The sequence below is a fragment of the Oncorhynchus gorbuscha genome, linkage group LG03 (genome assembly GCF_021184085.1).
Source record: "Oncorhynchus gorbuscha isolate QuinsamMale2020 ecotype Even-year linkage group LG03, OgorEven_v1.0, whole genome shotgun sequence".
Lineage (NCBI taxonomy): Eukaryota > Metazoa > Chordata > Actinopteri > Salmoniformes > Salmonidae > Oncorhynchus > Oncorhynchus gorbuscha.
In genome coordinates, this window is record NC_060175.1 from 76698010 (window position 1) to 76712311 (window position 14302).

The window sequence follows — 14302 nt, forward strand, 5'->3', positions numbered from 1 at the left end:
GACCATCAATATATGCTCTATCCAAATAAAGTGGGACCCTGGATTAGATGCTAAATCAAATGCAACAATAAATACAAAAATTGTTTTTACATACAAAACATATTCAATTTATGATGACATTCATTTAATCTAGTATTTATCAAGACTATATGAAATGGGCTCCTGAGCAGAGCAGCGGTCTAAGGCAATGCATCTCAGTGCTAGAGGTGTCACTACAGACACCCTGGTTCAAATTCAGGCTGTATTCACAACCGGCCGTGATTGGGGGTCCCATAGGGCGGCACACAATTGGCCGAGCACTGTCTGAGTTTGGCCAGTGTAGGCCGTCATTGTAAATAAGAATTTGTTCTTAACTGACTTGCCTGGTTATATAAAGGTTAAATAAAGGTTAAATAAAAATGGGTGAACTGTGCGTTTAATACAAAATAGTTGTCTGTGTCTGCCACCTACTGGTACAAATTTGTGGAGCAGCCTGTTCAATGACGTCACTCAATAATGTGAAGGAAAATAAACCATGTTTGGATATAAGGAGTTGACCATAGTTTCAACTCTCATTCCATAGGAAATTAGTATTCAGTTGCTTTAGAAATGAACTTTGCCAGTTTACCATATTTCTATTTGGTACAGAGTATAATGTGAGTATGAACGTAATTGCCTGACGGGACACACACATAATTGGGGGTTAGTACACTGAAGATTATTAATAGATTATTTTTCTCACCATGTGACATTTGAAACCCATGGCCCTTTGGCAGTTTATAATAAGTGGGACAGTAACATTTGGGTTTGGGAAATAAGGATGGTATTTAAAGGTCCAATGCTGCCATTGTTATCTCAATATAACTGTTCTGGGTAAAAATGCAATACCTATGAATGTTTTCAACTAAAATGGTAAAAAACTAAAACTAAAATAGCTTCTTTGCAAGCAAGAATTTAGCTAGGACTTTCTGGTATTGGGCTGGGTGGGCAGGTGAAAACTGAAAACTAGATGTTGGCAGAGAGGTTAGGAACTCTCTTTCTTATTGGTCTATTAACAAATTTACTGCCTGATCATGTCACCAGGCAGGACAAAACTCCATCCAAACAAAACAGGCTGAAATCTTTTTAAGCAGCTTACACTAGAAAGGAAATGAACATAATGTTCACAATTTCACAGTATTATTCCAACCTCATTCTGTGGGAAATATATATAAAACACAAAAAAATCACACTTTTGACTGCACTGGGCCTTTAATTTGTAGTTTAGAATGAAAATGAAAGTCAGGAGATTTGATGCATTTCAGCGTTTTTATTTGAGCACTCAAAAGAAAGTATTCATAACAACCATGTTACGTGTTCTTCGCAGCCAAGGATTTTTCTTTACGACTACGAGCAGAGCTTGGACACACAGGGCTTATCCACATGACAAATGGAAACCGTTATGAGATCATATTCCAGGCTAGAACGAGCATTTCATACCATTTGATAATTGTTAACACAATTTGATCATGTTTTGTGTCTGCAAATGGACAACTTTCAATTGGTTTTATGTGAAGAGAGTCCTACATTTGGTTTTATGTCATGCAACACTAATCCGAGGTGTTCTGGACCACAACTTTAAGCTATCCTCAAAACCGAAACCATAAGGAACTCTTGTCTGAAATGTTGTGGCACATCACTTAGACAGCACTCGCAAATGTCTGACTGACAAAGAGTGGTGTCAGGGGAATATCAGCCCTGTAAATCCAAGCCCAGTTAGAGAGGTGACATTGTGACATGTGAAATAGTGCTGTCATGTCCAGTTGCCAGGTTTGATTTGAGGATAGTCTACATGCTGGGAATAAAGGTACTTTGTCCTCTTATTCAACACAGGCTGTAAAAAGAGGTGAAACAAGAACTTCAGAATGTTTCATGACCACACACAATGATTGTGCAACTTATCATGAGGTGAATATTACACATGATATGACCGTATACTCACTTTATTTGGGGGGGGGCAACAGTTCACAGTGCATTTCTCATGTGAGTGAGATGGGGCTCTTGTCCATGTGCAGTAGATGTACAGTACAACACATCATTTACTACCTGAGGTTTCATACAAAATATAAAGTCTGTATCACTACAATGATGTGGTTTTAAACTGAGGTCACATTGAGCCAGATGTGATGCAATGATATGAAATGATTTCCAATACATGTTTTGTTGATTGAATTACAGTGATATGGTTATATCCACTCTTTGGGCAAACAAGCAAATTAGATTGTATTTAACTGTAAAATTTGTATGTTGATGAAAGGAGTCACCACCATTGAAACGCAGCTGTATCTTCTGTGCAGTAGCTAACCCAAAACCCACGTAGCTAGCTTTAAAGTAGCCCGGTGAATACTACCATTTAGATTGCTTAATACTGCCATTGGTGGAGTCTGTTGGACAACTACTGCTCTAGGTTTGTGTTCAGGAACATGAGTGGAGAACAAGAGATAGTCAAACTATAGTCATATCACTGACCCTCTTCACAATCAGTAGCACAAACACACGCAGGCACACACACAAGCACACACATACATACAAACATACACACACACACACACCTTAATGTGTCATTATACAGTAGTGACAGACAATAGAGGGCTGTGACCGAGAATGTTGTCCCCCTGCCCCACCCTTGTCCCATGGGTCAGCAGCTCCTCCACGGTGGTCCAGTCATCCAGCAGTTTATGGTTCCTCAGACGGCTCTGCTTCCTGTGGCTGAGCTCCAGCACTGTGCTGCAGCCTCCTCCAGGACCCCCTGCACCCCCAAGGCCCCCAGCAACCCCTGTACCTCCAGCCCCATTCTCCCCTGCCCCCTCAGCCCCACGGTTCAGCTTCCTCTGCCTCTGCTCCCGGGCCCACGCCAGGTGGCGCCGGCGCTCCGTCCTGTTCCAGTAGCGGCCTGCCAGGGCCTCCCCGCGGGCATCCTCGTCCGTGGTGACCTCACTCCGCTCGTCAGCCAGCCGGGAGGCCCGTGCCTTCAGGAGCTGGTTCCTCACCGCCCGGGGATTCCCAGAGAGACCCCTCCTGGAGCGGGCAGAGGGCCCATCCAGCGTGCTATAGAGGGGACCGCAGGGACAGTCTGCTTGGGGCCAGTCCACACCAATGTGAGGATGTCCCAGTGTCGCATTCTGACGCCAGTCTGCTGGCTCCTTCCCACGCTGTTTCTTTGAGGGACTCTTGGAAAGACCCTGTTTCTCACTGTTATATTCCTTACTGGCCATACTGCTTCTGTGGTTATCCACACATCCTTGCCAGGTGCCTTCCACATGGTCACTCAGTGGACATCTCCTCTTCTCACTGATGTCTGTGTTGAACCCCCTGTTGTATTGTCCTGTGCCAGAGTTCTCAGTGGGCACGGCTAGGTGGTTTGGGCTGCTGGGCGGTTGTCGGTTTACGTGTCTGTATTTCCCTGTGGCAGTGTTCCCAGCGGGCAGGGCTGGGTGGCTGGCCCGTCTCCTGTCTGATAAGTCATGCACAGTGTGGCTGCGGCTGGGAAGGTCCTCAGAAGAGTGCTGGTTCAGCATCAATGCTCTCCTCTGGCAGGGTTCTGTACGGCAGCTGGAGGCAGCAACCCTAGGAGCAAACCTGGTGCCATGCCTGCTCAGCTGGGGGCTCCTGGCTTTGCGGAACTGAATGGAGCTACTACCCATGGTGCACTGGTGGGTCATAGCTGTGTGAACTCCGTCTGCGGCTCTGCCAGCCTGGGGGTCACAGGTCAGGGTCTCAGGGATGGACTCCAGGTCCCAGCGAGACTTTGATCTCTGTTCCCGGGGCACGACGCGACTCCGGTAGTTGTGGATCCTCCCATCTATAATCTTCTGGAAGTGGCGGAACTCCCCTGTGCTGACGCTGTGGAAGCCAGAGTCACTGAGCTCTGATGAAAGGAGGGACTCAGAGGAGGGAGAGCTTCCCCGGCTGGTGTTTCCTGGAGGAGAGGACATAGGGGCCTCTACCCCCTCCTCTGTCTCTGGGTCAGACAGGTCCCCCTGGTGGAGGCTGCCGTCAGTGCAGCCCAGGCCGCTGTCAAGCTCGTGGAGAGGCAGGTAATTCAGAGGCCTGTCCAGCCAGTGGCCCTCATATTCACTCTGAAATAGAGGATGGAAGAAACATTGGTTGTTATACTTGTGAATGTTTATGACCACGTGTTCAAATAGACAATTGTTTTCTATCTTTTTATTTCTTACAGTACCTGGCTCAGGAAGCTGCTAGGCTCATCATTATCAGTGTTACAGCAGCCAATCAGACAGTTCCTGTTATTGGGCTGGTTAGTCATCATCTCTGGATCCTATAGGTGAACATAAGGAGTGGATACACAAGTCTTCATTATCAATGGGATGTACAAAATCTAGGCTAGACTCATTAACAGATGTAGGATATTAATTTGATCACCCTGTTAGAGGAGAATGTATATTTGTGTATGTGTATTTGAGGTATAAAAAGACTTCTGAAGTTTGTCATTTCCACTTAGAAATGGTAGACTTGATTCTCCCTTACAAAAAATGTACCAACCCTAACAAAAAATGTACCAACCCTAACAAAAAATGTACCAACCCTAACAAAAAATGTACCAACCCTAACAAAAAATGTACCAACCCTAACAAAAATATGTACCAACCCTAACAAAAAAATTACCAACCCTAACAAAAAATGTACCAACCCTAACAAAAAATGTACCAACCCTAACAAAAAATGTACCAACCCTAACAAAAAATGTACCAACCCTAACAAAAAATGTACCAACCCTTACAAAAAATGTACCAACCCTAACAAAAATTACCAACCCTAACAAAAAATGTACCAACCCTAACAAAAAATGTACCCAACCCTAACAAAAAATGTACCAACCCTAACAAAAAAATGTACCAACCCTAACAAAAAATGTACCAACCCTAACAAAAAATGTACCAACCCTTACAAAAAATGTACCAACCCTAACAAAAAATGTACCAACCCTAACAAAAAATGTACCAACCCTAACAAAAAATGTACCAACCCTAACAAAAAATGTACCAACCCTAACAAAAAAATTACCAACCCTAACAAAAAAATGTACCAACCCTAACAAAAAAATTACCAACCCTAACAAAAAATTACCAACCCTAACAAAAAATTACCAACCCTAACAACAAATTACCAACCCTAACAACAAATTTACCAACCCTAACAAACATGTCCATTCATTATAATCCACATAATACATTTCCCATTGCTGCAAGATTATTTTCCTGCTGTAGCAAACCGGCTCAAATGAATAACTCACATCATCATACTCTATCCTGTTAATGTCCTCCAGATTGTAGGCAACACTGGGGAGGTATCCATTGGCTGCATAGAGTTCTGGTGGAAGGGTCATGGGATCATAGTAAGGTCTGTGGAGAATGAGGTCATCACATATGAAAACATGGCTGTTTCACACCGTAGGCATTTTAAGCGTAAGTGACTATGTTTACACATTAGACCGGTTCAAGCCACACGTAGAATGTATGCACACATGACTGTAAGTCGCTTTGGATAAAAGCGTCTGCTAAATGGCATATATTATTATTATTATAAGTCAGTGGTTCCATTCAATTCTAACACCGCTTCTGTATACATCTCACGGCTATACTCTAAATGACATAACCCAGAGCCTCAATCATGGGACATCACTGGTTCAATATAACTGGGTCACTATTAATCTGCCATTATACTTGCATACACAAGCAAATAAAGAGACAGAGAACAAGTAGAGAGTCCCAAACCAAGCAGCACATACCCAGAAGCGTAGGCACAGAGGCCAGGCTCGGCCCCCTCCCCCTCCCCTAGGGCCCTCAGAGCCTCCCAGGATTGCTGCTCCGTCTGGGTGCCGCAGTCAGACACTGGGTACTGGGAGTGATGACGCCTTCTCCCTCGCCGGTGTCTCCCCTCAATCTGCATAGTGATTGGCTGCTCATAGCCGTCCCCCCGGAACTGCAACTTCTCTCGGTGGCTGAGATGGGACAGGTCACGCCCTTTGACCTGGGAGACATATGAACATGCAATGTCAGATGTAGAGGAAGTGAGGTAGTTGAGTTTTGCTGGCTCATTCATGCCATCTGATATCTTACGTCTGTTTTGTCTTTTGTTAGACACAAGGACATCACGGGACCAGGATGGCACAGTTGATTTAATGTACAGTATATGTGTGGTGCCATGTCCCATAGAACAAAAGCACTATGGTGGAAAGAATAATAGAGCATCAACACCTCAATAAAGATCATGTTTGGAAGTGGCGGACAGTACTGTAAGCAGACATTAGCTTCTTGTTATTATAATGCGTGAAGTCTCATGGGTCGAGAAATGTAGGCCAGCTGAGCTGGACTGATTCTCGCCATGGATTCTGGGCTGTGCTTTCTGGCTCATCTGAAAAGCTTTGTGCTCAATAAAACCCTAGAGATGCAACTCAGGAAGATCTTTTCCACCCCACTGCACTCTAGGGCTGTCCCCGGCTAAAGAAAATCTGGGTGGACCAGGAGTCATCTGCTCTTTTGACCAATCGATTGTTTGACATTTTAAAACGCATATTTTTCAATATATAGACACATCCTAAGTGTTAAAAATCATATCAACTATATGCACTGAGCTTGTCTGATGCTTTAAGCACTGTTTCGATTTTATGCTCTGTTTGATTCAATAATTAAGACACACAAAGAACTAGAGGGAGTACAACCACAATTGATTTTCCTTCTGCAGGGCCGGGCTTACACTTGATGTGCTGGGTTTAAAAAATCACAGCCAGTATCTGTGTGACTCGTACCCATTGTGTCTCTCTCCTCCCTGCTGCAGTAACCACCACCGAGCATCAACAGTGTTTATCGCGCTGTCCATTTTTCTGAAGCTGGAACATAATCACAGCCATTTCTGATTGAAAAGTTCTGTTACCGAAATCCTTCACTTCTTAAGGAAAGAACATTCCCTATTCCCTCAACCGTTGCTCTCTTTATGTGACACGTGTGCATCGAAAGTAAGTGACCAATAGGGCCTGACCTACAGCAAAATCACATCAATAAAATGGTTATAACAATCTCAGAACACCGTAACACATGTGACAGCAAAATGGATGCTAAGGACGTAACAAATAAACTTGAAACTGGATTGTTTACTGGTTGCTCAGAGGTAAAGGGGAAGTCAGATGTGTGGAATAAATCTTACTAGTTGTGTAAAATACTGGAGATCAATAAATAAAATTTAAATAAGAAGCAACACTTCTTTATATATATTATGTGTGCCAAACAGGTGCTGTTAGATTACAATATCATTTTCCTGATCGTTTGGAAGTAAGAACAAAACTAAATAAATCATAAATCTATCAGAGAGACTGTTGTAATGTGTTTTGTAAAGCCTTTATTACAGCAAAGACTAAAAACAGTCACATTCATTTCTGAATACAATTTCCCGAAATGGAACGGTTTATTTATTGCTTATGCTAATTATTCAAGGGTCGCATTGTTATTTTATTTTAAAACAAAAATGCTTGATTGCATTTCGAATCATGAATGACTTGTATACTGTGTGATGACATGAACAAATGAATGATTGATTGAAACAGTAGCCTATATAAGTATTGAAATGTAGGCCTAAGTAAGTTACGGTGTCAAGACTGAACAGGATGCGCTCTTAGGCCTACAGCTCAATGGTAATGATAATGATAATGACGTTACTTATTATTATTATTATAATGATGATCATAATAATAATAGTAATAATAACAATAAGAAAGAGATCAAGAACAAGGAAGATTAATGTTATTACTATAAATATAATTTTGGAACAGTGTAAACAACACAAAATAAGTTATAAACAATACCAGAGATTGTTGTAACGAAAGAAAAAAAGTGTAAAACCTTTATTACAGCAAAGGAAAGATAAAAAATAGCTGAATTTGTGAAATCGTTTATCCAACATGTTGTGATTGGGTGAGGCTTGGTGCTCACGGAATCAGTAGGCTATTAAACAAACACTCAAACAGGCAACAGAAGTAGGATCTGTCTTATTTCTGTAGATATACAGTACCAGTCAAAAGTTTGGACACACCTACTCATTTACAGTAGCTTGCGAAAGTATTCACCCCCCTCTGCATTTTTCCAGTTTTGTTGCATTACGATCTGGAATTAAAATAGATTTGGGGGGGGGGGGTTGTATCATTTCATTTACACAACATGCCTACCACTTTGAAGATGCAAAATATTTTTGATTGTCGAAAAAACAAGAAATATTACAAAAAAAAACCAGAAAGCTGGAGCACACAAAATATTACTTTTTGTTTAACACTTTTTTGGTTACTACATGATTCCATATGTGTTATTTCATAGTTGTGATGTCTTCACTATTATTCTACAATGTAGACTATTGTAAAAATAAAGGAAAACCCTTGAATGAGAAGGTGTGTCCAATCTTTTGACTGGTCCTGCACATGGTTGATTTTTAAAGCTAGGCACATTTAACAGCTAGTATATTGATTATAGACCTAAATAATTGGGGTTTCCTCTCTTCTCACTTTTCTTAGACAATAAGGCAAGGGCTGTTTTCTCGTCTCCTCATTCTGCTGCTGCCATTGTTCTCAACACCAATATGTTGTTTAACTGCTGTTATTCACAATCAGTGCATTCGGAAAGTATTCAGATCCCTTCACTTTTTCCACATTTTGTTATTGTCACGATCGCCGTAGTGAGGAGACCAAAGCGCAGCGTGGTGTGAATACATTCTTTTAATGTAGATGAAAAAACACGACGAACACTAAACAAACGAACAAAATAATAAGACGAACGTGACCGCTATAGAAACTGAGTGCTAACATGCAACATCACATAGACAATAACCCACGAACTACAATACAAAACAGGCTACCTAAATATGGTTCCCAATCAGAGTCGACAACAAACACCTGCCACTGATTGAGAACCATATCAGGCCAAAACACATAGAAACAGACTAACTAGACATGCAACATACAATGCCCACTCATATCACACCCTGACCAAACAAAACATAGAAACCAACAACGCAAATAATGGTCAGAGTGTGACAGTACCCCCCCCCCCCTCTCCCCCCACGCCTAAGGTGCACTCCGGCCTCAAAACCTAAACCTATAGGGGAGGGTCTAGGTGGGCATCTGGCCGCGGTGGCGGCCCTGGCGCGGGACGTGGACCCCACTCCACCATAGGGCCTCTTCAAGGGCCTCTTTAGAGTGACGACCCTCGCCTCCAACCTTGGGTCTAAAGGCCTCACTGGACTGAGGAGTGCCTCTGGACTGAGGGGCAGCTCCGGACTGAGGGGCAGCTCCGGACTGAGGGGCAGCTCCAGACTGAGGGGCAGCTCTGGACTGGCTGGCGGCTCTGGCAGCTCCTGGCCGGCTGACGGCTCTGGCGGCTCCTGGCCGGCTGACGGCTCTGGCGGGTCATGGCCGGCTGACGGCTCTGGCGGGTCCTGGCCGGCTGATGGCTCTGGTGGCTCCTGGCTGGCTGATGGCTCTGGCGGCTCCTGGCTGGCTGGCGGCTCTGGCGGCTCCTGGCTGGCTGGCGGCTCTGGCGGCTCCTGGCTGACTGGCGGCTCTGGCGGATCCTGGCTGACTGGCAGCTCTGGTTGCTCCTGGCTGACTGGGGGCTCTAGCGGCTCCTGGCTGACTGGCGGCTCAGGACAGACAGGAGACTCTGGCGGCTCAGGACAGACGGGAGACTCTGGCAGCTCAGGACAGATGGGAGACTCTGGTAGCTCAGGACAGACGGGAGACTCTGGCGGCTCAGGACAGACGGGAGACTCTGGCGGCTCTGGGCAGGAGGTAGGCTCTGGCGACGCTGGACAGGCGGGAGCACCTGTAGGGATGAGACGGAGAGACAGCCTGGTGCGGGGGGCTGCCACCGGAGGGCTGGTGCGTCGAGGTGGCACCGGATAGTCAGGACCGTGAAGGTGTACTTAAGATCTTGAGAGCAGGGCTGGCACCATACGCCCTGGCTGGATCCTCACCCTGGGGGAGTTGGCTCAGGTCTGACTCCTGACTCTGCCACACTCTCCCTGTGCCCCCGCCAATACATTTTTTGGGCTGCCTCTCGGGCTTCCAGCCGCCCTGCCGTGCTGCCTCCTCATACCGGCGCCTCTCTGCTTTTGCTGCCTCCAGCTCTGCTTTGGGGAGGTGATATTCCCCCGTGCCCAGGGTCCTTCGCCGTCTAGAATCTCCTCCCAAGTCCATGAGTCCTGCGTTCTTTGCCCCTGCTGCTGCTGGCCGTTACCACGCTGCTTGGTCCATTGTTGGTGGGTTATTCTGTCACGAGTGTGACAGTTATGTTACAGCCTTATTCTAAAATGGATGTTAAAAAATGAAAATATCTCATCAATCTACACACAAAACCCCATAATGACGAAGCAAAAACAGGTTTTTAGAAATGTTTCCAAATGTATAAAAAATAATTCAACTGAAATATCACATTTACTTAAGTATTAATTTACGACCCTTTACTCAGTGCTTTGTTGAAGCACCTTTGGCAGTGATTACAGCCTCAAGTCTTCTTGGATATGAAGCTACAAGCATGGCACGCCTGTATTTAGGGAGTTTCTCCTATTCTTCTCTGCAGATCCTCTCAAGCTCTGTCAGGTTGGATGGGGAGCGTCGCTGAAACTGCCATGACAACACACCATGCCATGTTTCAGAACACCTTAACTTCTTCGAGATAGGGGGCGCTCTTTTAATTTTTAGATAAAAAACGTTCCCGTTTTAAACAAGATATGTCACGAAAAGATGCTCAACTATGCATGTAATTGACAGCTTTGGAAAGAAAACACTCTGACGTTTCCAAAACTGCAAAGATATGATCTGTGAGTGCCCCAGAACTAATGCTACAGGTGAAACCAAGATGAAATTTCATACAGGAAATGGTCCAGATTTTGAATGTCCTGTGTTCCAATGTCTCCTTATATGGCTGTGAATGCGCCAGGAATGAGCCTGCACTTTCTGTCGTTTCCCCAAGGTGTCTGCAGCATTGTGACATATTTGTAGGCATATCATTGGAAGATTGACCATAAGAGACTACATTTACCAGGTGTCCGCCCGGTGTCCTCCGTCGAAATTATTGCGTAATCTCCAGGTCCATGCGCGTTCCATTTTCTTCAGAGGAGAAACCAAACTGCCACGAATGATTTATCATTGATAGATATGTGAAAAACACCTTGAGGACTGATTCTAAACAACGTTTGCCATGTTTCTGTCGATATTATGGAGTTAATTTGGGAAAAAGTTTGCGTTGTAATGGCTTAATTTTCAGGTTTTTTCTTACCCAAACGCGACAAAACGGAGCGATTTGTCCTACACAAATAATCTTTTCATAGGTTTTTTTCGTGGCCAAACGTGGCGGCAAGGTAGCCTAGTGGTTAGAGCATTGGACTAGTAACCGGAAGGTTGCAAGTTCAAACCCCCGAGCTGACAAGGTACAAATCTGTCGTTCTGCCCCTGAACAGGCAGTTAACCCACTGTTCCTAGGCCGTCATTGAAAATAAGAACTTGTTCTTAACTGACTTGCCTGGTTAAATAAAGGTAAAGAAACTTTTTTTTTAAATTAACAAAACGGAGCGATTTGTCCTGCACAAATAATCTTTTTGGAAAAACTGAACATTTGCTATCTAACTGAGAGTCTCCTCATTGAAAACATCTGAAGTTCTTCAAAGGTAAATTATTTTATTTGAATGCTTTTCTTGTTTTTGTGAAAATGTTGCATGCTGAATGCTAGGCTTAATGCTATGCTAGGCTATCAATACTCTTACACAAATGCTTGTTTAGCTATGGTTCAAAAACATATTTTGAAAATCTGAGATGTCAGTGTTGTTAACAAAAGGCTAAGCTTGAGAGCTAATATATTTATTTCATTTAATTTGCGATTTTCATGAATAGTTAACGTTGCGTTATGGTAATGAGCTTGAGGCTATAAATAGGATCCCGGATATGGGATTGCTCGTCGCAACAGGTTAAATCGGTCTAAATACCCTCACAACCATGTGTTTCAATACTCCAGCAAAGTTAAGGTTTTGTGCACTTTAAAGTGGTGGCAGTTCAGTTGCAGTTTAACAGTTTAAGCTTTCGGTTTTAATCATTTATTGCCACTGGGACATGCCGGTGTATCTGCTAAACTGCTTGCTGTACACTGTACTGCATGATTGTACACATGGATTGGATTGTGGGTTTACGAACGCGTTAATTTGTTTGTTGACTATAACATTAATATGGTGATGATGCAGGCTGTGTAACAGTTAGCGGTCATGGTATGACGGTTTGGCTTTGAGTGGTTTTTGCACCTGGTCATAGACAGCTGTTGTGTTCTGCACTGAAGTCCACAAGTGAAGGGAAAAGGTTAGAAGAGGAGAGCGAAAAGGAATTATACAACTAGCAAAGTGATGTTGCTGTATGTGGCTGCTTTGAAAGTGAACTGTGTGCGGGTGATTCGGGGTGTATTCATTCCGCTGATTCTGTTGCAAAACGTTTCTCAAACGGAACGAAGCGGGGAGGGACCTACCTGATTTTGTCCAATAGAAACTCTTGTTTCAGTTGAAAAACGGAATGTTTTGTCACTGTTTGGACTAATGATTACACCCAAGATCAGCTAGATCCAGGCAATAGTGTGCATGGCCGTATTGAATGTGTGGCTTTCTGTCACCTTGATTACTCCAATTTGTCTCTTGACCTGTGCACCTACGTTATAAACGTTCAATTGTAGGCTAAGCTGAAGCAACCTCATGATGGGTATAGGACAAATTTGAGTTAGTTGCTTACCTATCGATGATACATTGAGCTGGGTGAATGGAATATATAAATGACAGTCATCCAATATGCTGTAATAGAAATAAAGTCATGCGCATAAAAAATGTATTGTCCTCCCTCACCTTAAACGGCACGGACCGCCACTGGTATACTGTGTGTCTGTGCTTGCAAACTTGTGAATTTATATGCGTGTGTATTGTGCTCAGATTCCAGTTTATAAATTCAAGGCAGGCAGCCAGGTTGAGCAGCCATAGCTATTGCTAACAGTAGTTACTCCATTGACAATGGAGACATACACTCTATCAGGTCACCCATGAACACATTCACCCTCTGGTCACCAACGAGCAATCTTCTCTTAATGCACAGTATACAATTCTTTTGATGCATTACAATGCACAGTATCTGGACCATGGCTGCTAAAATGGCCAGAGGCTACTTGGGGCAAATAGAGATAGACAGTGTGTTGGTGAATAGTCAGCCAGAGGCATCTACATGGCTTCCTGTGAGACCAGAGCAGGTCACCACAGCCACCATCAGTCCCTGTTAGCTACGCTTCAACACACACAGAAACTGCAGTCGTGTATGTTCTTTTCATGGAATATTTTCGCCAACACAAATACGGTATGCATGCTAAAGACCCTCAGTTATGCAAACACACTCAAACGAACGCACATGAGGTCATACCATAAAATTGTGCGTGACCACACAAACACATACGCACGCACACACACACACGGTCTGCCCCGATCGGGTCTTCAGATTACGTAGCCTGCGTATGCTGACTTCTCTGTGTGAAGGAAGACATGATGGTAACAGTATAGGCTGCTTTGTCTATAAGCACACAAATCCCAGAACAAAGGCACAGGTTGAACGCACTCATACACACACACACACACACACACACACACACACACACACACACACACACACACACACACACACACACACACACACACACACACACACACACACACACACACACACACACACACACACACACACACACACACACACACACACACACACACACACACACACACACACACACACACAACCACAACCACCCTTACTTACCCCATTGTCAGCCCACTGTCCCTGTCCAGAGAGCCGACAGCCCATGTCTGTGTCACTCTGGTGGAGGTCTGGCTGATCCACTTACAGCAGTGGAGGGGGAGAAAGGAGGAGGGAAGGCCAGCTCGAAGGTAAGAGGAAGGTAGACAAGCCAGCTCAGAGGTATGAAGGATGAAACCAGTGCAGCAGTGCATCGATCCAATCTGTGCCAGAGTCCTGGGAAGAGGAAAGGCGGGCAGAAATGCCCCCCCCCCTCCTCCTCAAATGATACAGAATGTGAGCCTTGACAGTGCGTGGATTCTGCAGTGCTGGAGAATAGAATGCTGCTGTTACTCGCTTCACTTCTCTCTCATCCTCTCTCAGAGTCCGCCTCTGAGGCTCCACCCACGAACAGACCCTCTGCTCATGCATATTCAGCATCTGTCAACACCAATGAACCAATCCCAGAGCCAGAATGAG

At 44.3% G+C, this 14302-nt stretch overlaps 1 protein-coding gene across 1 annotated transcript; it reads right to left on the reverse strand.

Moving 5' to 3' along the window:
- Positions 1-2582: 2582 nt before the first annotated feature.
- On the reverse strand, positions 2583-14176 carry LOC124017604. The gene is made up of 5 exons (XM_046332857.1): positions 13847-14176; positions 5768-6009; positions 5273-5381; positions 4202-4297; positions 2583-4097 (listed from the first exon to the last, which is right to left on the reverse strand). The coding sequence occupies exons 1-5, from the start codon at positions 13889-13891 to the stop codon at positions 2583-2585; spliced, it is 2007 nt and encodes a 668-aa protein (XP_046188813.1). The 5' UTR covers positions 13892-14176.
- Positions 14177-14302: the final 126 nt, after the last annotated feature.